The sequence below is a fragment of the Dioscorea cayenensis genome, chromosome 7 (genome assembly GCF_009730915.1).
Source record: "Dioscorea cayenensis subsp. rotundata cultivar TDr96_F1 chromosome 7, TDr96_F1_v2_PseudoChromosome.rev07_lg8_w22 25.fasta, whole genome shotgun sequence".
Taxonomy (NCBI): domain Eukaryota; kingdom Viridiplantae; phylum Streptophyta; class Magnoliopsida; order Dioscoreales; family Dioscoreaceae; genus Dioscorea; species Dioscorea cayenensis.
Window position 1 is genome coordinate 25,448,012 of NC_052477.1, and position 25,801 is coordinate 25,473,812.

The following is a 25,801-nucleotide window of genomic DNA, read 5'->3' on the forward strand; positions in this document are numbered from 1 at the left end:
GTCTTGCCTCATCTCCGATATCAGCCCTTGCATTGCCATAAGCCCTATCTTTTTGTAAAAAGCGCAACAAGATAATTGAAAAAAATGGAAAAAGACTTCCCATACAAACCAAGTGACTTCCTTATGTGCCCTGTGTTACATGCATACCATACAAACCATGAATATCAATTATAAGAACGAAAAATTAATACCATAAATAACATGTATAGTTCATAAGAAAAATTACTCAAAATAATTATTTATACCTTGACATATTCATCATATGCACTTTTTCTCACACATGATGGTACTACGTTCATAGTTCCAATCAAACCCACTAACACGTAAGATATCGACAATTGCGATGGTTTTAGTTCTCAATAATTTTTACCCGGGATTCAATATTCGGCACTGCTTTCAACATGGTCTGTGGAATTTTGTCTTTTATCATTTTTTCCTACTGAAGGAGATATCCACCTCGAAACCCATTTTTAGCCCTCCAAATGGGATTGACAGAAAGCTCAACCAAGGCATCAATTAGAGCCTTGTCTTCTTCTGCCGTCCAGTATCGTTTATTTTGTCCACGACCCCTTTGTTGAGATTCTGAGTCCATACTATACAAAAACATAAAATAAATAAAGTAATAAGGTAGATGATATCATTTGGGAAATTAAGAACCAATATAAAATATATGGCACACAAATACAAAATATCTCAAACATGTTTGGCATATATAATATTAAAATGTACGAATACAATACCAAAGGAAAAAGTTTTGCATTAAAGCATTCAAAGTACATAAATAGCTAATGAATCACTTGGCTTGATCGCCAAGTGTTGAACATGTCCACAGCCATTTGATTCCTTAATTCAGTCCACTCATTTGTTGGTTCAACGGTTGTGATATTACCAATTTCATCTTCTATGTTTTCTTCCAAAGATAGAGTGCCCACTTCATCTTCTGCAGGGTCTTCAATCATCTCCTTTCTAATGAAATTATGTAGCAAGCAACACACATTGATAATACGCCGTTGGGTGGCTATGCTGTAAAAGCTTGGACTAGCTAGAATTTTCCACCTAATTTTTAAGAGGCCAAAAGTCCTCTCGATTACATTTCTAGCACTGGCATGTTTCATATTAAAAAATTCTTCTGGAGTTACTGGTTGATGGCCATCACTCCAAGAACTCAAATGATATCGTTGACCTCGAAAAGGTGCAAGAAATCCTGGGCAATTTGCATATCCCGAATCGACCAAATAATAGAAACCTAATAAGAAAATATATTTGTATTACATAATATTTTTTTGTGAGATTAATTTAATAAACTTATAGAAATTTTGTATACCATTTGGGACCTTTAGTCCATTAGGTTTCGTAATAGCGTCCCTAAGAACTCGGCCATCATGTGCAGAACCCTCCCATCCAGACAAGACATATATAAATTGCATGTCGTGACTGCAAACACCGAGTACATTAGTGGTTATTTCAGATTTCCTTGTTCTATATCGTGGTCGATCAACTCTAGGCACATTCACTCGGATATGTGTACCATCCAATGCTCCAAGGCAATTCTAGGTTAAAAAAAAAGTTATCACTTACACTATGTCCACTAATAATAAAATGAAATAACAAAAATAGACGAATGTTGTTACCTTGAACCACTTCCACCTATGATCATTTGAATTTTCATTGAGAGGTTCAGGCTTCTTAAGTAGAACACCATGGCATAGAATAATTGATTTTTAAAAGCAGACATGGAAATGTCGACTAACTGTTTTGGCAGATCGCAAGAAGTCAAATTTAATTATTCTATTTTTTACATGATGTGCTATAATGTTTAGAAACATTGCAACCATCTCCTCAACTAATACATTTTTCGTGCCCCGTAACCCACCGTTGGTGGTTAGCAATCGACATAATTTATGAAAACATTGACGATCCATGCGCAGTTTGTCAATGCACTTAATGTCGCTTTCGTAAACCACCCTGTTCAAGTAATCATATTGTTTACGACGTCTACTTGATGATGACTCAATCTCGCATTGAATCATTCTACCTCTATTGTTGCTTTCCACGTTTGCACAAGTAGCAATCATGATGTTCAAAACATAAAAGTAGCACATATAGATAGCAAAATATAGCCGGAGCTCCTCAATCTCATCCATTTCTGGAAAATGAATTACACATGGATTGTATAAGCATCTCATACAATAATGTCTACAAATTATTATGCATATGTTGTTATTTTATGCTTTATTAATTAATATATGAACAAACAATAAATGCCTGACAAGTTCTATGCCTATGTTGTTATGTTCTGTTGTTTTATTGAATACATCATGGACATGTTCTCCAAAAAAGTCAGAATACTGTAAAAAACATTAATTTAATAAAAACATTGCTTTGTTGTTGGCAAAACATTGTTTGCAATCCAAAAGAACTAGAGTACTTCAGAAACAATAAATTATGGAGAAAGATTTTTGTAAAAAAAAAGGTAACAATTAATCATGAAAATCATTCCTGCAAGCATTCTTCAACTTGAAAATTTGGCTTGAAGTAATATAAATATTAATACAATTTCACCAAAGTGACAGAGACATGCATTTTCAATGAATTTCATAAATATAGTATTAATATTATTTAAATATTGAGTTCAGTGGAGCAAATAAAAAAATATATAGACCAAAAATAAATCTTCCCACCCACTTCAAATTTGGTCCATAATTGCTTTAAAGTTGATAAAAAAAAGCAATGTGACATTTTATTTGCTTTGCTGATCTTGACTTTTGTTGGAGTTCAAAAAGAAAAATGAAAGTTCCTGGTCATTTATATGGATGGGCATTTACTAGCTCAAGTCTTCCATTATGCAAACAAAGCATCAAAATGCAGTAAAACAATTCCTACCATCAGTCAAATGTAGGAATTGTTGAAGGTTCAGACGTCACACACACACCATCAGTAGAACATCAGTCAAATGTTTGGTGCCATGCTCAGTAGATATGCAGGAAGATACACAAGGATCATGATGCAAGTATTACCTTGATGTTTGCAGCCCTGTAGAGAAAACGATTGAAGTTGCTGAAGGTTTAGACCTCACAAATCCACGCGCTCCTTTGTTGATGATGATCAATAATGGTTGATCTGTGCAGACCTCCAAGATTAACGCATTCCTTTGTCAATCACAAATTCTCAGCTGGTGAAATTCTTTAGATGGGAGGAGGAGAAAGGGTTTGTTGGATGGAGAGGAAAGGAGAAAGAAAAGATCTGAAAAATATTAATAAGGGGCAATATGGACTTTTAAGGTGCTAGGAATGACCATTACCCCCAATATTGGGGGTAATGAGTATTACCTTCCCCAAGTGACTTCTTAGCCCCTCTCAAAGGTAATCAAGCCAGCCCAATGGATACCCAAACATGGGTATCCATTGGGATTAGTAAACATCCCCCTCTAGAGGGGGATGATTACTTACATCCAAACGGGCAGTTACAGTCATGGTTTCATTGGATTGTTTTTACCCCTTACCTATGATGAGACACACTCCTGACAGTTGGGAGAATTGAAAGTGGTAGGTAACAACTACTGCGGACAGATATTTGTATTGCAGCTTCTTTCTCTCATCTCTTGGTAATTCAAATTTGAAGTCTTCTAGCTCTGTAGGCCAGAGCTCTTTCCAGGCATCAAATTTGAAATCTTGGTACCAAGAACTGCTGAACACATCTCCTGAAGATGAAGCTGCTGTGTCTTCATGGCTTCCGAACCAGCGGACGCTTTCTCCAGAAACAGATCAGCAAATGGGATCCCTCTATCTTACAACATTTCTCTATGGTTCTTCTTCTTCTTCTCTCTCTCTCTCTCTCTCTCTCTCTCTCTGTAGATTTATCCCTATCTTTCAATCTATCATGCTAATGGTGTCAATTATCTGCAGTTCTTCCCAGATGGTAAGCACCCTGCTACTGGAAAGTCAGACATAGAGGGCATCTTTCCACCACCATATTTTGAGTGGTTTCAGTTCGTCAAGGTTTTTAATTTTTTTATTTATAAACAAGTGTCATGTGGCAAGGTATTTTGGTTTTGATTCCCATCTTTGATCACATCCTGTGTGTGTGTGTGTGTGTGCAGGAATTTAATGAGTACACCAATTTGGATGAGTCTGTTTCCTTCTTGTGTGATTACATCACTGAACATGGCCCCTTTGATGGACTCCTTGGCTTCTCTCAGGTACTCTCTTGTTTATAGACTTTGAATGAAAGACATATACTGAATGGTACTTATTCTTTGTTTCAGGGTGCAAAACTATCTGCCTTGTTACTCGGCTACCAAGCTCAGGTAACATGCTTAAGAAAAATGAACTTAATTTGTCTATGTAGTTTTAATATACTCAAAGTCATTAAGGTTTTGGTTTTATTTCTCAGGGAAAGATATTGCAAGACCATCCACCCTTCAAGTTTTTTGTTTCAATCTCAGGGAGCAAGTTCAAAGATCCAAGCATCTATGAAATTGCTTACAAAGACCCCATCAAAGTGAGATCTGTGCACTTTATAGGAGCCAAGGACTGGCTTAAAGTTCCTTCAGAGGACTTGGCCAGTGCCTTTCACAATCCACTGATCATTAGGCTCCCTCATGGCCACACTGTCCCTAGACTGGGTATTTCTTGTTCATTCATTGCTCATGTATAGCATTTCATGAATTAGTTTATGTTAAACTCTGGCTTTAAATTTGGCAGATGAAAACACAACTGAGATATTCAGAGAATGGACCAAGATGGTTCTTCTTGATGAAAAGAAGTTGGTTGAAGATAAAGATCCAAAGATGGCAAATGATGCCTCTGATGAAAACCAGAGTGGTGTTGTTGAAGCTTGAGATAACAAGAATGATCGGAAAATTTGAGTCTTGAATAAGCGCCTCGCCGGAGGAGGTTATGGAGAAGGACTTCTCAGATTAGTGTTCTACACTCTGCATCTGTGGTTTTTCATTAAAATTCCTCAACTTCAGTTTTGAATTTAGTGTCAACAAAGCTAAAACTCGAAGGAAAAAAGAAAAAGGGTGAAATATGTAGAAAGTTACCCAATTATTTGGGTATTTATGTTTCGATTATCGAATTATAAAAAATTTCAATTGCCTTCAATTAAATCACTAGTGCTCGTAACATAATGATACATGCCACCTCTTTTCTCATCATGTCAACGCGGCATGGCTATAGAGACATCATTTTTTTCTCTAACACTTTCGCATGGCATTGTTAGCCGTTGGAATGCCAATGAGTGACATATCACCAACATGGTAAAACCTTGGTGATATGGACGGTCACATCAACCCAATGTCATCAACCGAATAATTGAGTGAATAATTTACCCAAAAAGAAAATATACTTCATTATACTTAAGGATTTACATATTACATAAAGCAAATTCTGTACACAAGTACAACACACTCACTAAGGCTTTTTAGCACACTTTCCATCAGACGAGCGGAAAGCAATGAAAGAAATGTTTCAGCCTAACATTTACAACAGAAACTAGACTAAAAGAATGAAAATATGACATGATATACTCCACAAAATCCTCCCAGGAATGGGAGTTACCGATAGAGGACAAGGAAGCTGAGGTAATATCTTTGTAGTGAATTACTTTGGAGCTTGCTCTTGCATATCTGAATCTGATTTCCAAACAACATCCTTGAGACTTGATGAAAGCTTCTTGTAAAACTACAAACAGATGAATTTCAAACGAATTAAAATATAACTGCTCATACGAAAAAATTTCTTTCTTTGCAGTGATTCAATGCAATGCAGTTGTTAATAATAGAACAAAGTTGCATGCTGATGAATATTATAATGATGTCGATGCGTTTATTTTGTTAATTTGGAGTGTCTTCAGCAATAAACAAGTAGAATTATATAACTGTGTTTGTAACTGAAGTTATTCATGCAATAAATAAGTTGGTTCTTTCTTGCTATTAAGATTAAAGGCAGTATACCTTGTGGAACTCCAATGTGTCACCTTTAGCTTTTCGCACTTCAACCATATGAAGAGAAGGAGCCACTTGAAAAATCTGGATGTTTAACAAGAACCAAATATTACAATAAAGAACTTACCACCAAGTCAATAGTTAATGCAAATCAAAGTTTCAATCTAACCTCTGTAGCGATATTGAGATTTCCCTTCCTCCCGGCTTTAACATGTTCTAGTTTCATCTGCCAAAATACGAAAAACGGGTGTCTTGAGTAAACAATTTGTGCATAAAATCTACAATGTTCAACCTGAGATATGACATTATGTACATATTATAATAAATAGTAAAAAACAGGCAGAAAACCTTGTAATTCTTTTTTTGAATGTCAAAGCCAAGAGGTTTCGCTGCCGCTTCAATCTTGGTAATGATTTCTTTAGCTGGACACTTTGATGTAAATCTTGTCTCCCTTTTGAATTCCTATAAAAGAAGAGAAAAGTATGCAAGGGTCACAAACACCATCAGACAAAATGTTTTTGTAATAACATATCAGGCATTCAAACCTGCTCTACATCGAACAAATTTCCAAGATTGAGACCCTTTGACATAGATATTAATTGAAAGGCATTCATCGCAGCAGGTTGCTCTTCCGTTTTCTCTGTGACACAAGCTTCCTGGCACATTATCAAATATCCGTAATTGTAACACTCTTTATATATCTGGATATAAACAGTATCATATGCTTCAAAGAAGTATATATATCACACTGAAACTTCTACTAAAACTTTGAATGCTAAAATTCTGTTTGACTCACTTCAGAGTCCTTGAAAGCCGCCTCTACATCGTTAAAATTTCCCTCATATTTCTCTTCAAATACAGGTGGCTTGTAGCCTTTTTTAAACCATTCATCTTCCAATATTTCAGAGATTGTTATTCGCTGCAATCCATCATTGAAAAAAACAGTTAAGACATTAAAAAACACTGAAATAAAGACAACAAACAATCAATTTGGACGAAGTTAATGAAGCAAAGGTTAAAAAGCATCAAACTAGCAAATTTTAGAATCACCAAACTACGGCGTAAAATGAAGAATAAAGATTCCGTGAAATTCCCACTCCTAATTGTTAAATAGTGTTAACAATTAGTGATAGCCGCTAAGTATAAAAAACTTTAAAAATTAAATACACAAAACATGCTTGATACAGTCATGAGAGTTCATTGATTTTACTTTGGCCAATATTCCCGTGAGCAAGTTCAATATCATAAATGTGTTCCATCTGTACAAAATAGGAGTACCATTGGATTCACTTGAATACATATGATATGCAGAGCTTTATTGATCCACATATCGATCAATATTTAAAGTTCATTGATGTCTGACAATCCATCCTACTTGTACGTAGGCTGTGCGGACAAATGCCAGCTCATTACCTTTTGATTGGAAAGCATCCCATGTTTAAAAATAAATCTAACAAACATCATATAAAGTATATAATACACATTGAGATCTTTGGATGGTAATACGAGTGCATACCGTCATGGGGTTGGGATCGAGAATTCTTGTAAGCAATCTCATTGCACCGAAAGATAGCCAAGATGGATATGTAAATTCAGCAACAGAAATCTGCATGTAAAATGTGGCATTTAATTAATGATAAGAAGGAATAGAGACAAAAAAGCCATCCGAATTGGGTACAACTTTCACCTTTCTGTAAAGATTCATGAGATTGGATTCATCAAAAGGCAAGTAGCCTGCAAGCAATACAAACAAGATAACACCACAGGACCACAAGTCTGCCAGTGCTCCATCATATCCTCTATCATCAAGGACCTACCATGAAAATATTTGTTTGAATGATTTAAGTTTACAAATTTATAAAAATATATTTTCAACAAGGAACATAAGAATAATCAAGCACCTCAGGAGCAACATAATTTGGAGTTCCACAAGTAGTATGAAGCAAGCCATCATCCTGGAATGGGCATCATGTTAAAGTTGTCACTTTAGAAGAGAATCAATAAAGTAAATGGAATATTTCAATTACATTCAAGTATTCAACATCAATAGCATTAGAGAAGAAATAATAAGCTAGGCAAATAGAAAAACTATTTAATAACTAAGCCAAGATGGATGCAATGAGATACACCTATACTTTGTGCATAAATAAAGCAGTGAGGGATGTGTTGTTACCCTGACTTGCTGAGAGAGCGCACTTAATCCGAAATCAGAAATCTTTAAATTGCCATATGCATCAAGTAGAAGATTTTCTGGCTGTCATCAAATGCAGAATTTGACACTCATGTCATGTTAAAACTTTAAAATTCAAAACTTCATTATTAGAAAGTAACACTAAAAGCAATTTACCTTCAAGTCTCGGTGGTAAACACCCCTACTATGACAATAATCAACAGCATTAATCAACTGGTGGAAATACCGGCGCGCTTCATCCTCCCTCATTCGGCCATGGTTAACCTTCACAACAAAATTTTCATCAGTCAACACAAAGGTCAGAAAATATGAAATTTTGAATATATATATGTATATATATAATTCTCAGTCATGTTACAAATTACAAACACAAATCTGCAACTTTCTATTTTGTATTCTTGTACATTGCCTACTCCAACATAGAAAAGATTATAAGACAACATAATAAGGCTCACAACTTACGATTTTGTCAAATAACTCGCCTCCGGTAACAAATTCCAGAACAATGAAGATCTTTGTCTTGCTTCCCATAACCTGAACATAGAGAAGAAGCGTTTGAATCATATCTATCAAATATGCATTAAAAAAGATGAGGTAATATGAGAGTTCAAAGGGTTCTGTTTGTGCAAAATAATTGAAACTAAATGAAGCCTGCCAGCCCTACCTCATACAGCTGAACAACATTAGGATGCTTTATCAACTTCATAGTGCTGATTTCCCGCTTAATCTGGACAACAATGTAATTATAGATCTTAGCATAGTGCAACTTTTAAGAGTAAATTAGTTAAAGATTAACTGAGCAAGGAATGCTATGACAATTGACAACCCAATCATATTATTAATGTACTTGCACTTCATCAGAGTTAATTTACTAGCCTATAAAATGGTGGCTTCATGCAATACTTCTCTAAAAACACTCAATAATTAAAATCAAATCAAGTATGACACATAAAGACAGTGAGTACCAAACCATATAAAAAGATGAAACAAACAAGAGGAAGTCATAAACTGAGCATAAATCTACATAGAGACAACTGAAGTTATAAGTGACAATTCTGGTGCACTTAAAATGTCTAATACCATTTTATAGTTAAATTGCTTTTTGTTGTTGCCTCAGGGAATATATAGCCACTTAAAATAAAAAAAGGTGGGTAATATACGTAAGAACCTCTCATTATGATGCATAAATTTCTAGCTGATTTAGCAAGTGCGAAACAAACCAGATTGGAGCATCTTGGAAGCAAGCCAGCTGAATCAAGTGCAGCAGTTGGACAGCAGAGGTGCTCCCTGACACAGCTTTGATTCATTTACTAATAAGAATGCGATGATCGCACCTCAGCTTTGAAAGAAACTTACGAATGACACATATTTTAAACAAATCGCACCTCAGCTTTGAAAGAAACTTGCTAATGACACATATTTTAAACAAATTTAACTTTGAAAGGAACTTACTAATGACGTATATTTTAAACAAATTCAACTTCTAGTTATTGACAGGACCAGATATGCACTTCCCTATGAAAGACATTGAAAAACATCATCAAAGGGACAACGAAGTTAGGGATAAAAATTGATACGATAAATTGAAATAGACCTGTTCCACCAGCTTGTGCTTCAGAATCTTCTCCTTGTCAAGGATCTTGATGGCAACGGCATCCCCCGTCTCGGAGTTCCTTGCAAACCTCACTTTTGCAAATGTTCCTTCACCGATAGTTTTACCAAGCTCATATTTTCCCACCCGACGCTTCACTTTCTGTGAACTCATCTTTTGATTCAAATCTGGAACAACCAAGGTCTATCAGAGCAGAGTAGAAATAAAGATATTTCATTTAAAAAAAAAAATTCATTGAAATACTCCCTATTGCGTTGAATCAACAGGTAGGTACTGCAAATATAAGCATACTTAAAAGTGTATGATATTGGGAAACCAAAAAGATATCAGCATGAATTGTACTTAATCTATTCTATCTTCACCCTGTCTGTTAACACACTAGAGCAAAAACAAGCTTTAGCAATGTAAAAGACAATTTTCTTTTACCAAAAAGGAACCAAATTAAACTTTTTAACCGCCTACAAAAACTTGAAGATTGATTTAGATTCATTGAGAAGAGCAAATAGTGCAATCCATTCATCTGAAGTTACAGACTTTCAAAATAAAGTAGAATGAACACAAGTCTGATAAGTCAGATGAAGAACTTGAATGAAAAACCAAGCAACCCAAATAACAAGCAATAATGATATAAGATAAACTCAGAATTAAAATCTCAAACAAACAGTTGCAGCAAATTCTGCAAATTCCTCCAAAGTTACAAATGATTAAATGGTATCCAACAAAGATCCCTCCCTGTTTATGGTAGTAAACAATGAGATTTAATTACCTTTCAATACCAAAGAAATATCATCCCATTACCCAAAAAAAAAACACTGAAACCACAAAAGCCATGTCACTAACCGTGTTTACAAGCTTCGTACACTCAAAATTGTCGACACAACTATCAAGAATTTATCAGCCGAAATAAACAGCGGAAGTGGCAAGCTGAGGTTTCAAGCATTTTATAACCCCTCAAATGCAATTAATTAATAATTCCTCTTGTGTAGCTACGTTGTGGCTCTCTTTTCAAATAAAAAAATAAAAAAAATTTCCTCTTGTGTTTATCCAAATCAATGGAGATCAAAATATGTGGCACTGTTCAGAAATCAATAAAAAAAAAAAAACAATGACAGATCTTGATATAATAAGTTCAGCATGTCAAATGTGCCAAGTTTCCTCTTGATCCTTAAACAGTCAAAAGAGAATAAAAAGCCGCTTTCAGAGTTAAAAAGAGTCAGCAAAAAGCAGCAGACCATCAAAAGACAGACACAATATTTGAATCCAAAGAAGAAAGATGCTATTTTTCATTCCATCACAAAGGACCCACAAAATAAATATTTAATTAGCATTATTATGTCAAAACTTAAAGAAAAAGCATCAGCAACAAGGAGTTAAACCAAAACCAAAATGTCATCCATAATAATTGAATTATTCAAATCAAACAAAGAACCAAAAGGTTCCAATTTCATCTGGCAATCACAACATAAGAGATTGAAAAAGAAGAAAAAAAGAAAGATATTTTTGAAGAGCAGAAAGATTTTAAAGGCGAAACTCAAAACACCAAAAACAGCAGAACAACAATGAAATCCTCAATGTCTTAATGAACCAAGTAAATATCATAAACACAGCACATCCAAAACTGCAATGTTATCCCTAAACAAGAAAACCAAGAAATGGAAATCTTGGAAGCAAATACCAACCAGAATGAAAACATGAGAGAGCAAAAGAAATACCAAACTCACCTCAACAAGATATGAAGAGCTCAGAAATCCAGATATAACTCTAAACCAAACAACAAAGTCTTGAATGAAGAAGAAAAAGACAAACAACAAAGTCTTGAATGAAGAAGAAGAAGGAGGAGGAGGAGGAGAAGGAGATAGGATCAGAGAGGAAAATGGTGTGTCTATATAGCACTTTCTCAACTATGTGATAAGGAGAGAGAAAAGAAGAGAGAACACCAAATCACCACAGACAACAACACCAAGGTGGTGCCCTCCATCAAACATAAGGACAAAGAAAGGTCTAACAACCCACCTCCTAATAAAACTTTTACTGAGATCTAGTTTGTACACAAAATGTACTGTTTGGGATATAGCCCTGAAAGCCTACAACTATCCACATGGTCTGTAGACCCAGCCCTTTGCCATCTACATGGTCTGTGCCCCCATGATTGGGATTTTTTCCTTGTTTAGCATTTATATTTTTTCTGTGACTCATGACATGCTACCAACCATTTTCTTTTTTTTTCCTTTTTACTTCAACTTGTACCAGTTAAGTTTAATGGCATGGCCCTTCAAAGGTTGTTTGCATTTGTTCTCATTCCTTAATTGCTCCTACTAAATATTAAATATATGTAATTAATGAATTTTATTTGCATTTATGTTAGGGTTGTTCAAAAAAATCGGTTAAACCGTAAACTGGACCGGACCGGTTTTTTTTGAACCGCCGGTCCGGTTCCAACCAGTTTCATTATTAACCAGTCCGGTCCGATTTTGAAACCGGTTCCAGACCGGTTTGCCCAGTTTAGTTATTTTTACCTTAAACTCTCTCTCTATATATATATATATATATATGTAAATTTTTCTATCGCTAATGAAGTTCGATTGTTTGCTTTTTAACTCTATATATTAAATGGCCACTCTATTAATTTAATTTTTAATTCATAAAAACCAGGGATCGAACCGGATTGGACCAAATTGGTCCAAAAACGGTCCAAACCAGACCGGACCGGTCCAAAAGCAGTTGGGGACCGGTCCGCGTTTCTCGTTATTTTAGTCCGGGTTCGGTTCGATAATAAAAAAACTGCTTTAACCCGGTCCCGGTCCGGGTTTTTGGACCGTCTGACGTCCCTAATTTATGTGGTGACTACTAATTCTGGGTTTGTTCCTTTGGTGGTTTTTTTTTTGCACTTGACATGTTCGTGATTTTACACGTTTTACAAATTGGTTTTTTAAAAAAAATTTATATATATTAATCACATAGATTAAAAAATTAAACATAAACTTAGAGGTCTACAAGAAAATAAATAAATGCCACACAACAAAAACAAATTCACTAAAAAAATTGACAAACAAAACACTAAAAATACTGAACTAGACACAACAATTAAAAACTAAAACAACACATAATAGACACCAATAAAAGAATCTGAAAAAGCAAATGACGATCATTCTTTAGGTGTTAGTAATTTTTTTTTTAATGTATTGTTGGATAAATACATTTGTTAAGAAAAAAATTATAAAACAAAATAAATGAAAACAACACTCATAACTGGACTAAAGTACAATTTACAAGAGGAAAAAAAAACCTAAACATTAACTGCAAATCTATTAAAAGTGAAGTAATAAAACACTAAAGACATTAGATGAGATATCAGCCGAAAATAAATAACCTAAAATAAATATTAAAAAAAAACAAGTAGGCAAGAAGGATCCGGGAGAGACAATTACAAATCTGAGCTAGCATGAAAGACCTGCTTCTAGCTGATAGAGTGGTTGTCCTGTTGGTGGGGATGGTTCTTTGAGGAATTAAGAGTAAGAGATTAGAAAGAAAGTAGGGGTTGTTTGTTTGCAAGGAATGGAGTTGAGGAGGAATGAGATAGGAATGAGAATAATGGGGAATGGATTAGGAATGGAAGGAAAACTGTGTTTGGTTGGAGGGTATGGGAGAGTAATTCATTGGGAATGAGAAAAGTAAATAGAAAAAATATGTGCAAAATGTCTTTTATGCCCTTATAGAGTAAATATTAAATAAATAAATACATTGACCAATAATATAATTTTATTTGTAATATGGTGTCATTATTGTCATAATTATTTTTATAATTAATTTTTACAATCAATCTTCATTATTAATATTGTTGTTTTGTTACAATGTTATCATTTTATTTTTATTATTTTAGAATTAATTTAATTTATTGTTATTGTTGTATTTTTATAATATTAATTTATTTGTAATATGTTATCATTATTATTTGTTTACAATGTTCTCAACATTTTTCCTATATATATAGATAAAGTTTTAAAGTCAAGGGTAAAATGGACATTTCACCATCCGGATTGGGCATTCCTCAACCAATTGGGGTGAATGCCAATCAACCCTCTCCCCTCATCTCATTCCTCATAGATTCCTCCCACATTCCCAAGCCTGCCAACCAAACAAAGCATTGAGCCCATTCCTAATCCATTCTCAATCCAAGCCTTGCAACCAAACAGCCCCGTAGTGCACAAGTCTTCAAGGCGTGGGAAACACTTTCCTTTGGGCTTAATTCGCCTCCACCTAATTTCAAACCTTAGATGCAAAATGGATTGAATGGCGAATTTCCTTTAGGATACAATGAAGACCCTTGAGTATGGTTTGCACTTCCAAACTCAAGCAAAGACAACAATGGCTTTTACAAAGTAAAAGTTTGCTTCTATCTTTTGTGCACTCAAAGAACAAAGTAAATGAACTTGTGAGGAGTTTGTTTGTCATTCAATCTCCTTGAATGATGGTAGGAGATTATTTTTATAGGAATAAAGTAGTGTTTGGTAAAGAGATGCACCACTTCAATAATAAGTGTCATTTAAAAAGACATATCACTTCATTATACCATTTCAATAAAAAGACACATTATTTCATTAATGAGATACCACTTCATTAAATAGACACACCACTTTACTAATGAGACATTATTTCATTAATTAGACATCTTTTCAAATAAAATAAAATAATTATTCATTAATTAATAAAATTACAAAAGATAAACTCTCATTAGTTGTATTACAAGTGATGTTTATTATATTAATGTCTTTTTATTTTTAAAATCCTCTCACATGTCCTACTCATATTCCTCATCTAAATTAGTTTTACATTTGCTCTTCATCTAAATTAGTATTTTTGATATTCTAGTCGTTTGTATATTGTGTCCTCACATCCAGTGAATTCTATCTTTTGTGTTTACCCACCTTTGGTTTTTTAAACTCTATCTTTATTTTAATCAAATGTGATTTATCTCTTTTATATATATATATATATATATAATTGTTACTGATGTTTACAAAGGCAGGTGAAAAAAAAATTCTAAAACACTAGTTCAGCAGGTTTTATTAGCCAAATCAGCAAAATCATTGAAATGATATTATTGATAACAGATGCAATCTATGTTTGATAATAAAAGTTAAAGTAATATAGTTTATTTTGATGATTATATTTTTGTTTTTAAAATAACTTTGATTTATAAACCACCATAACTAATACATTTCTATATTTATGTATTTTTTAATAATTTTTTAAATAAAAATTATTTATTGTCTATTAGTAAAAAAAAATTTTAAAAGAACTCATTCACAAATAATTAACTTATGAGCTACCCAGATAAAAATACGTTAAAAAAAACAACAACAACAAAAACTAAAATGAAGCCTGACAAAGCTGGGGAAAAGCTTTTTGTTTTTTTTTTTGTGAAAAGCATTGGTGCCATGAATTGTGCCAAAAAAAAACTTCATTAAAGTTTGGTAGTTTCTGGATTCAATATTGTATATAATATTTATAAAAAAAAATCATATATAATAATTTGTATATCCAAATGAGTCTGACACATGAACCTACCAAGTGAGTATAGTTCACATAGTACTCATTATTTGGTTCAAAAATGCGGTCCAGTTTCTTTTAATGAGGCATAGAGAAAGGTACATTTTAATGTTCGATATAATGCCTGCATGTGCTGAAATTTTTTTCTCTCTATGTACCCTATTTATGCCTTTTAAATTACCCTGTCATTTTAATTGAGAAATCTTAATTTAAAATAAAAACGTTCCCTAATTCTTACTAACCTATGTGATTGCTGCCATATATTATATGGTATTTTTCAATATTAACACATCATTAATTTTTTTTTAAAAAAAAAATTGTATAAACCACATGTATTAAAGAAAAAAAAAACAATAAGCCGATCTTTGGACGAGAAATTACAAACTCCACCCAACCATCCACTATCTGTGGAACAGTAACCCATACCCCAAAAAGACAAAAAAGAGGGGCAATGGCCTCCTCAAGCCACAAAACAGAAAACAGCTAGCCTGTGGACATGGTCTACTTCTCCTCGCTCGTTGGTACCATATGAGCCACCTCAGCACGAGGTCCAAGGAACTCCAAGCTATGCCTGATAGAATGCAACTTCACTCTTGCACCATTAGGAGCTACCGAGAACCAAAATAACAATAAAAATTCAATCTTCATAATAATAGTATGCACATGCAGATAAATATCATTGAAAATGCAATCATTTCTAACTAAGCCAAATAATCCACACAAAAGCTATGAGGACAGCGTCACCTAAATCCCGTTTGGAGGACCGTACAACAGACCTTCAGGCACTCCAAGTTAGCCTCATCGAAGAAGGAAGCCCAAGCAGATGCAGTAATCTAACAAAAAAAAAACCCCACACTTGTTATGCAACTGTGCAATGAATAAAAAGATGGTCAATAGATTCAATCCCCTCGTGGCACATCATAAGTAGAAGTCGGAAGCTGATTACATCTCCTTCTAGTGAGATTTTTGAGAGAGAGCACCTTGTCATTCCAAACTAGCCAATTGAGAATGTTGATTTTGCTCGAGCAAGGACCTTTCCAAAAAAATTTAGCCACTAAGCAAAAAGTACCGCCATCATTTAGGAAATTGTAGGACTTGACAGAGAACCTGCCATTAACTAATAAACTCCATTTCATGTCCTTATTCGCTTCACTTGACGTGATCAGTCTGGAAAAGATAATCCCCGCCTCAGAAGAGCCCACAAAGGGCTCGACAAATAAGAGGTGAGCAAGATCCCGAACAGATCTGTAAGGCTCAAGAGATTGACAAAATTCCTCAAGCCATAGATTGGCAAGCACCCGACTAGCAACCCACCTATCAAACCAGAAAAGAGACTCGAAACCCTCGTTGATTACTTGCAGAATACAACTCCTTAAGGCAGGCAGCCCACTATGCACTCCTTTCCAGAAGAAAGAAGATTCTCCCCGCTGATATTGGAATAAGTTCTAGTTATTATCCTTATAATTGAAACGAATCACATTTGCACCACACCAGCTTGTATAAACGACAAATTTCCACCACCACTTCCCTAGTAACGCACTAGTGAAAAATTTGAGATCCAGAATTCCCCATCCTCCCTGGTCTCGCGCCTTGCAAAGATTCTTCCAGCAAATGAGCCGGCAACTTGGCTTATCAATGTCCAGACTTGACCAAAGGAAATCTCTCATAATACAGTCAATGGCTTTGATAACCCAGTTCGGAAGTCTAAAAATTGACATCCAATAAGTTGGAAGAACAGTCAGCACTGAATTAACCAATGTGAGCGCCCACCAGTCGAAAGGTGCTACGATGTCCAAGTAGAAAGACGCTTTCTTACTTTAGCCACAAAATTCTCCCAATCATGTCGCCTGGGCCTCCTTCTCGCGATAGGGATCCCAGGGTATGTAACTGGCAGTAAGCCAATTGAATAGTTCAACGTAACGGCAACGGCAACACCTGGCTAAACACCCATATTGGATGAGAACAGACAAGTTTTGGCAAAATTAGTTTCCAAACCCGACAATCCTTCAAAGACATAAACGATTAACTTAATGATCCTTAAGTCCTCAATCCCCAACCCCCACCCACCTCCCATAATCACCACCAGCAGGTCATTCACATAATGAAGATTGCAGCAGCTATCAAATTCACCCTAAGGAACCCCAATCAAGATGTGAGAGCGCAACGCATGAGAGAACATCTCGCTCAGTACATCAATAACCAAGACAAAAAGCAACGGCGATAGCTGGTCACCCTGTCTCAAGCCCCTATGATAGCGAACATAACCATTTGGCACACCATTAATCAGAATGGTTGCTTTCGACGTGTTAAAAATATCCTTAATCCACCCAAGCCAACGAATCCCTAAACTCCGTGCCTTTTAAAAGTCTAAAAGGAAATCCCAATCCAGAGTACCAAACACCTTGGCGAAGTCCACTTCAGAATATGCCCAGGAGTCTACTAACACAACAATTATAATGATTTGATTATTTTATATCTTAAATATTCTAAAAAATGATAATAAGTGTAATTATAAGATATTATTTGTTTTAGTCTCTTTAATTTTATTTTTTGTATTGACATGATAACAATTATGTCAGTGTGAGAACCTCACATGCATCCGACTATGGATGACCACCACTTCCTCTTTAAGATGAAAAATCAAAGTAGAAGGACTAAAAATGCACAATCGAGTGCATACGAGGACAATCCACGGAATCACACCTATTTGATTTGTTTTTTATTATTTTTTAATAAAATTTTAATAAAAAAGCCATTTAATCATAATTATTATCATATCAATATTAAAAAAAATATTATATAGACCGCAGATGGCAGAATTAATGAGCATTTGTGTTTGAACTAAAATTTTCTAATTAAAATAATAGAAGGATTTAAAAGATATAAATTAAAATGGAGGAACTAGAAAGACACAATTAGACCCGTAAATATAGATTATATAACAAAAGTTACACCATACTGTTCTAAATTTGTACAATCTTAAAAATTATTAAGGGTTTAATATTATAAATCAAAAAATTACAATACATCAAATTAAATTTATGTGAGAAATTGACTTGTAAATCAATTATTATTTTTTATGGCAAAATGATTTTTTTTTACCATAAACATGGCATATACTGAAATCTCTAGTCACATTTCAATCTAGGTTGTTTTCATCAATGCGAGTTCCAAAAAGCTATTTATGAATGGATTAAGATTGCCAAAGTATTCATGATGTGGTTTGGCCAAATTTTGCAATAAGAATTTGAGAACTTTTATGACAAGAAATAAACACATATATAGAAACAATTTTCTTAAACCATGCATTTTCCTCTTAAGTTGTCTTTAGATTTGAAAATTTTAACTTTATTAAGTTAAACTATGTACTTGCAAAACTTTTATAATTTAAATATCTGGCCGACGTGAATGTCAACGTGGAGGTTCGAATGAATTAAGTAAAGATAACAATTGCTAAAAAAAATCTTTACTTTTGGATTTTATTAAGAAATTGTAGACATCAATTAAATACAACTTTTTTCTTTAATAAAATCTATAAAAAGGAATGTCTTGCCCATTACTCTATTTTTGTTAACTGTAAGTGACCTACTGAAATTTTTTTCAATATAACATATTTGCAATTAGAATATTTCATCCGTAAATTTTTTTTAGAAGAAAGAATAAATTATCAAAAACATATTAAAAAAATCATACATATATATAGACTAATAAGTAATAGAGTTCAAACAAGGTTGGAGTTATATAAAACCATAAAAAATGCTCAGTTGACCATCCAGTGATAAAGAAAAAAAATGATGAAACAAAACAAATATTAGGAAACGACTATCTTAAAAGATCATTTTTCGACAACCCCACTATTAATATAAAATATTTAAGATTTTTAATTAAGTCCTCGGAGCTCTCGTCCTCATTAGAAAATATATACAAAATTACATTTGATAGTCGATGTAAAATTCTCTAACAGTCTAACTTAAATCTCCTTGAATCTTGAACTATAAATGATTAAAAATATTTTTAATTAATTTTAAATTACAGAGTTAAAAAATATATGAAAAATAACCCCTACCCAACACATCACTAGAATAATGGGCATCAAAGATCAGAAACATCTTTTAATCTCTGCAGTGCAAGTCTTTAATCCTCTCTCTCTCTCTCTCTCTCTCTCTCTCTCTATCTATCTATATATATATATATATATATATTTAATTATGAAAAAAATCATTAGTCTAATCCAAGGTGAGTGTATAAATCACTCCAAAGATGCAGGTCAAATAAGAGCTCCTCTTGTCTTGCCACACATTCCCTCCGAATATTCCAACCTTGCCAGATGTGTAACTCAAGATTCAATCTAACTTCCAATGCTTGAACTTGTGTCTTTTGGCTCAAATCTGAACTATAGTTTTAATATATCAAATTTGAACATGTAAACAAAAATAAATGGTTGTCACCATACTAATTATAAATCAAAAAAGCATGTGGAAGACTCTGTTTTATTTTAATTTACTATATATAGAAACATTGAAGACCATGTGTTGAGTTGTGTGGTGTCTTATATATTTTTGTTACATGTAACTATGATGAATCTATCATAAATAAAAGTATGGGAATCAGAAGAGTCATATCATGTTTGAAGCTTATTAATTTAAGAAACACTCAAATTTCATCTTCTCTTTTCTTTTGTTTTTTATTTTATTTTTTTATGTATAGTTTAATTGTAAATGAAAAAGCATCAAAGTGACACATAAAAAAATTACATAAAGGAGGTCCACCATGTTACTTTACTGACTAGATTTGTCTTCAATGCTGATAAGGCAAGCTCATCCATAGGACCATAGCTGAAATCTCACTCTTTTTTAAGGCTGTGATTCATGGGGACAAAAATACTTGGTACCAAGAGCTAGTGCTAATAGGACATGATAAAAAGGGAAACTTTGCCAACTAGGAAAGAGAAAAAAGCAGAGTTATTTGTGTCTTTTCCGTGGCCTCAAAAAGTCTTTAGATTTAGATATGCATTTATAATTTATTTGTACTAGTGATTGTCTAAATTGATTGATGAAGTTTCTTGACAAGCTAATGGAAAAGAAAGAAGCGAATGCAAATTTGGCCATTTTAAGTGTTTAGATTTTATTATAAAACATAATATAATTCATTATATTATATACAAACTGAGTGTAACATCTAATGATATCATTATTTCAAAATAAATTAAACTTGTTAAGATAAACTCACTAAACAAACGTAGTTTGACAATTGTTTTTTAAAAGAAAATGAATAAATTATAATTAATTAAAAGAAATGCAAACCAATAAACTACGACGAAAAAAAAAATATAGAGAGAGAGTATAACCTAACAACAACTAGCAATCCACAAAGAGTGGATAAAGGAAAAGATTAAAACAAAACAAGAATAGAATAGCAAAAGCAGCACATGAGATAGCACTATAGCCAACAAAATTACAAATACAACAGAAACGGAGTTGCAAGGCCACCGATGATGAAAGATTCTGAATAATTCACCCTTTTCAATAATCACATGTAACTATATATGTGGGTTCTAGGAATTCCAGACTGTATTTGGCAGGGGCAACTCAGCCTTCAAACCTTGTTTTTTAAAGTCTATGCAGCTAAACAGCCCCTGTGGTTCTTTTTTAAAAAAAAAAAAGTCTATGCAGCTATGTGAATCCTAAAAACATGTTAACAATTTTGCATAGTTTAACATTTACAAAAGAGCAATTAGTCATTTCTATCATTGGAAATACTGCTTTTATTATTATATATATATATAAAGGATATTTTCCAAAACTTGATGGGGGAGAATTTCAGGCTATCAAAAGGTTCTTGTGGAGAGGAGTTTGTGGTCCATTGATTAATAGTGATGTTGTACATATCTGCACGTACCATACGGTCTATAACTCTGTTACAAGGGCAGAAAAAAGGAAAAATGGAAAAGAAAGGCTCACTCAGCCAATAGAGTCTCTTTCTTATTCATTGTCAGAATGAGCTGCCATGACAGAATACTAAAAGGATAATGCATGAGAATGATACTCATCTGTTTTTTCTACCAATTTGATCAAAGTCTCCAAACATTTTAATTTGAGCAAGTGTTTGAGTGTACCACATGATGCTGCTTTCAACTCACTCTCACTGTAATTGCAATTATTGTACCCTAAATAATCAAATAAATAGGAAAAAAAAATTAGAAAGATTAAACATGTACATAGTGATGAACAAACAATTTAAAAACAGGAGGGATGAAACAAGAGAATGGGTATAAATCAGGTATCCTTACTGTTGTGGTATATGTAAAATCAATTATAGATAGAAACAATAAATAAATAAATAAATAAATAAAGAAGACATGAAAATTTATATGATTTGGTCAATTTGATTTACATCTACGGGTGGAAAGAGCACTATGAGAACCAATATAAAAAAATCAATACTACTCTAAAATCACATATAGCCCGAAGCCAAACTGATGTGAATTGCCTTGAATTACATTATGAAAAAAGATTAATTATACATAAAAAAAAAAAAAATTTTGAGTCGAGCTCCAAAAAAATAAAACATGTCACTCATCAGGTTTGATCATAAAATAATTTAAAATACATTACACTTATGAAAACAGGACAAAAGTGAGAAAGGATACAAGGGATAGGTAAAGCTTTCAGTTGTTAACAACCATGTCTTGATCACTCTATGGCTCACCTCTTAGAAAACATCAAATAAGTCACCAATTAAATGCAGACATTCCTTAGTGCCGAGAGAAAGTGAAAAAAAAAAAAAGGTAAAAATTGTGTTTGATTATGAATACCAAATTCTTGGGATTATGTTTTTTGACCTATGAGCTACAACCAAGAAAAGATAAAAATGTCATAAATCTCAACTTGAAAATCATCAACTCATAAAGAAAGACAGATGGGATGGATTAATTAGGGGACATAGAAGGACACATGTGATACTTAAAATAGACAAGGATGAGACCAAACCTTCAAATTATTTGAGCAACATATCATACTAGATCTTTTAAAGACATTTGAAACTTTGAAAGGCTACTCATGATCTGAAAGGCCAGAAAAAGAAATCCGACCTTGCTTTAGGTTTTCAGACAGACAAGCTTAATTAGCCTTGAAAATCTCCATAACAATATGCCCAATCTTTATTTTTGTTTAATGAAGAAAAAGTTAGCATGATAGAGACTAAACAATGAGTGGAAGCATGCATTATAGATTAAATAATAAAAAAAAAAAAGAAATATGATTGATGAGAGTCTTTGTGACCCCTTCTATAATTCATGTCTTCTTTATCTTTGATCTTATTATTTTGACAGCATAGGAAAATATATCAATAATTTTGTAAAGGATAAATTCTCAAATACTTATAACCCTTTTTTTTCATCTCTTTCATTGGTTATAATAGAGTTCTTCTCCAATTATAGATCTAATAAAAAATCCCTTAAAATTCAAGAGTGATAAAGCAATTAAAAACAAATAATCTCTTTTGATGATTATTTTCAAAAAGCACAGTCATATATTTTTTACTCCATGTGCATTTAACCATCCCTAGTGGTTTTGAGTAACTCTTGCTCTTTTATTTTTTTACATCTTTGACTACCATCCTAATTTCTTATATTTATATCTATTTTCTTATAATATATTTTGAATAATTTATTTGTTTATTTTTAAATATGGGATTGTTCTATGTACTTAATTGTTAGCAGTGAACTGATTAAGAATCTTTGGATGAGAGAGACAACTAAAAAACCATGTTGGTGAGTTGTGACTAAGAAAAAAAGATGCCAAAATAATAATAAAAAAAATAAAGATAAAAAGAATTGAATGACACATCATCCAAGTAGAAGTCTAGATTCTAGAAGGAAGTTTTCTTTCTCCCTGGTTTACTCACTGCTCATCTAATATTTTGTACGCATGTGCCATTTGTTTTTGAATTTCTTAAGGCCAAGTGATGTGAGTTGTACTTTATATATTTAAACTTTGTTTAATGGACTTGAAATTTATATCTCCCCTTTATGAGGGGGCAAAAACATAAATCTTACAAACAAAGAGACTACCCACTTGAGTTTCATAGCTATATTTTATAGTTTCAAAGTAAAAGGTTAATTAAAAACTACCGATCTTTATATCATATTTTTTATAAATAAATATATTCAATAATTATGGGATCTCTGTTATTGTAATTAAACACATAAAATATATTTGGCAAGGAAGTTGCCTATCAAAGTGACCAGCGGTTGAAATACAAAAAGTTCAATTATAAATCTTCAGTTTAGTTGAATGTTCAACTTTAATTTAAAAAAAAAAAAAAGAGATATATATGTTGTTCATTTAAGAACCATTTTAACAAAACTTTTTTTTTTAAAAAAATAATGGATATTGTTACTTCAATTTGATAAAAAAAAATTACATTAAAGATTGAAAAAAGTCACAAAGTTCTGAACTGAAAATTAAATAATGGACACAAGCTTATATAAAATTTACTTGTACCTTCATTTCATAACCTCATACCTTATATTTCGTTACATTAGGCATTGATCATCAATATATATTTTTACATTTAATTAAATTAAATTTTAAAAAAATGATTAATCATCCCTACAACAAAGAGAGTGTTAGTTTATTTCTCTTCTCAATAAAAAATCTAGAGTTTGACATCCTTCAACGCAATAGTTAAACGTTCATGCCTTTTTCACATTTAAAAAAAAAAATAGATTATGGGGTTTATTACTATTAATGCCAAGAATCTAATTGTTTATATAAATAATAAGATGATGGCTTGTTAATATTAATAATTTTTTAATAAACATGTGAATCTGATGGATGGTGAAGTCAACCAAAATATAGTTTTGTCCAAACACTTCAAATAAAAATCACTAATTAACCAAAGTTTCATAAACTTATTAAAATAGTAAGTTTAGGTCAGTCTCAAACTTGAATATGTACCACTTGATTAGTTTCACATGCTTCATTATTTTTCTAAATCTAATCAATGATGATGTGATAGAGAAAATGAGTGGTGTGAAATATGAATTGATTCTAACCGCCTTCTATTTAGATCTCTTCATGCATTAACAATCATAATGTGATTTGCATGGTGATATATACATTATTTCGAGTAGATGTTGCTATCTTACTTACCAAGTCCTAACCTATCGAATTTATAAAAAATAAAATAAAATAAAATAAAATAAAATAAATAATTTACTATAAATAATTTTAAAAGTTATAACGACTTTTTGATATATTGACATTGCATCCCTTGTGTATGGAATTCGTATTCTTACTAAGAAGTTTAGTTCGAATTTCAACTCATGTAAGATGAAAGGTACAAGTAGGTTGAGGTATTGTGCACCATGTGACATGGCTTATTATTTATTTTATATATAAAAAAAAACTGTAAAAATTATCAAAAAACCATTTGAAAGAGAAATTAACATGTTCTTATTTAATTTAAAGAAAAATATATAATTTAATTATTGATTAATTCCTTCTCCTAATGCCAATTAATGGTGGAAAACATTCCTTTAGTAGAGGATGAAAGCAAAATAGAAGTAAAAATTTAATAAATAAAGAAATTTGATTCTATCACAGATAAATCTATATTTTAATAAATTATTCATTGAATTGAACACTGAAGTGACAAATTGATGTTAGGTGTATAATATTTAGAAAAAAAAAAGGAAATCAGAAATTTTAGTTGGTAAATTACAAATCAGGATATCCATAAAAAATTAATTTATACCTTCAAGTTGGTGATCAATCACAATTTTCTTAGCAAAAGATCAAATTGTAATTGAATTGAAGACCTTGATAACATAACAACTAAAATCATTATTTAAAAAGCATGACTATCCAAAGTTAGCTGGAATAGATTATTTCTATTTTTTTTTAACGAAATATGATAAACATGTGTCAAAGACATACATAGACGTGGAGCAAGCTCAACAAACATATGTGCCCTCACTGTGTATTGATTTTGAGATTTGATCCTATGTCATCCTTAAAATAAACATAATTTACGTAGTAAATCTGTTAACAATAAAGTGAATGGAGATTAATCTATCATATTCAACAAAAGCCACAATATTCACATTTAATTTTCAAGGCTTTACATGATGATGATATATATATATATATATTTGACAAAATCGACAAGCGACAAAGCAAAGGATGAGCGGGTACGGAGGTGCACCAGTTACGGTGGCTTGAATGACCTCCTGAGAATAATCCCCCACCATACAACCATGGAGGGGAGAACGAGAGGTAATCCTCACACAGAACTCCCACAGGAGATCTTAAATATGAATTGTAAGCTGAGAGGTTCGAACTCGAGACCTCTCACTTACAACCATGGGTAGTTACCATTGGGCTAGCCCAAGGTTCCTTATATTATATATATAATCATCTACATATGGACAATGTGAGACTAAAATAACCGATAATTAATTGCATGCATGTGTTCATGGTTTTCTTTCTTTTTTATT

General features: G+C 32.7%; 3 protein-coding genes across 8 annotated transcripts; 1 reads left to right on the forward strand and 2 right to left on the reverse strand.

Annotated features, from left to right (window-relative positions):
* Positions 1–744: 744 nt before the first annotated feature.
* Positions 745–3,651, reverse strand: LOC120264626 (protein ALP1-like). The gene is made up of 4 exons (XM_039272454.1): positions 3,503–3,651; positions 3,018–3,120; positions 1,325–1,434; positions 745–1,246 (listed from the first exon to the last, which is right to left on the reverse strand). Exons 3-4 carry the CDS (start codon positions 1,425–1,427, stop codon positions 786–788), a joined length of 564 nt encoding a protein of 187 aa, XP_039128388.1. The 5' UTR covers positions 1,428–1,434; positions 3,018–3,120; positions 3,503–3,651; the 3' UTR covers positions 745–785.
* Positions 3,652–3,662: 11 nt separating this feature from the next.
* Positions 3,663–5,255, forward strand: LOC120264625 (dihydrofolate reductase-like). Its single transcript, XM_039272453.1, has 6 exons — positions 3,663–3,805; positions 3,906–3,998; positions 4,100–4,198; positions 4,265–4,306; positions 4,393–4,624; positions 4,704–5,255. Exons 1-6 carry the CDS (start codon positions 3,707–3,709, stop codon positions 4,838–4,840), a joined length of 702 nt encoding a protein of 233 aa, XP_039128387.1. The 5' UTR covers positions 3,663–3,706; the 3' UTR covers positions 4,841–5,255.
* A 325-nt stretch (positions 5,256–5,580) lies between these two features.
* LOC120264624 (CBL-interacting protein kinase 32-like) lies at positions 5,581–11,651 on the reverse strand. Of its 6 annotated transcripts, none has more exons than XM_039272451.1 (16): positions 9,733–9,873; positions 9,591–9,653; positions 9,359–9,434; positions 8,803–8,865; positions 8,601–8,672; positions 8,295–8,402; positions 8,121–8,201; positions 7,849–7,902; positions 7,635–7,760; positions 7,464–7,553; positions 6,744–6,866; positions 6,493–6,603; positions 6,296–6,409; positions 6,117–6,173; positions 5,957–6,031; positions 5,581–5,684 (listed from the first exon to the last, which is right to left on the reverse strand). In XM_039272451.1, the coding sequence occupies exons 4-16, from the start codon at positions 8,842–8,844 to the stop codon at positions 5,604–5,606; spliced, it is 1,134 nt and encodes a 377-aa protein (XP_039128385.1). In that variant the 5' UTR covers positions 8,845–8,865; positions 9,359–9,434; positions 9,591–9,653; positions 9,733–9,873; the 3' UTR covers positions 5,581–5,603. The 6 variants fall into 6 exon arrangements, with proteins under 6 accessions (XP_039128385.1, XP_039128384.1, XP_039128380.1 ...); XM_039272450.1 differs by having other exon boundaries at positions 9,359–9,448; XM_039272446.1 differs by lacking the exons at positions 9,359–9,434; positions 9,591–9,653 and adding an exon at positions 11,472–11,651 and having other exon boundaries at positions 9,733–9,917.
* Between the last annotated feature and the right edge of the window lie 14,150 nt (positions 11,652–25,801).

What these genes read in the sequence shown, in the direction of transcription:
- LOC120264625 (XM_039272453.1), top strand. Translation starts at nt 3,707, where the DNA reads ATGAAGCTGCTGTGTCTTCATGGCTTCCGAACCAGCGGACGCTTTCTC. An exon ending in TCTTACAACATTTCTCTATG is followed by an intron (nt 3,806 to 3,905) that starts GTTCTTCTTCTT and finishes AATTATCTGCAG; the next exon opens with TTCTTCCCAGATGGTAAGCA. An exon ending in CCACACTGTCCCTAGACTGG is followed by an intron (nt 4,625 to 4,703) that starts GTATTTCTTGTT and finishes TAAATTTGGCAG; the next exon opens with ATGAAAACACAACTGAGATA.
- LOC120264626 (XM_039272454.1), bottom strand. Translation starts at nt 1,427, where the DNA reads ATGCAATTTATATATGTCTTGTCTGGATGGGAGGGTTCTGCACATGAT. An exon ending in TGGACTAAAGGTCCCAAATG is followed by an intron (nt 1,247 to 1,324) that starts GTATACAAAATT and finishes TTTTCTTATTAG; the next exon opens with GTTTCTATTATTTGGTCGAT.
- LOC120264624 (XM_039272446.1), bottom strand. Translation starts at nt 9,903, where the DNA reads ATGAGTTCACAGAAAGTGAAGCGTCGGGTGGGAAAATATGAGCTTGGT. An exon ending in CAAATTATGTTGCTCCTGAG is followed by an intron (nt 7,761 to 7,848) that starts GTGCTTGATTAT and finishes TTTTCATGGTAG; the next exon opens with GTCCTTGATGATAGAGGATA. An exon ending in TCGATCCCAACCCCATGACG is followed by an intron (nt 6,867 to 7,463) that starts GTATGCACTCGT and finishes GATGGATTGCAG; the next exon opens with CGAATAACAATCTCTGAAAT.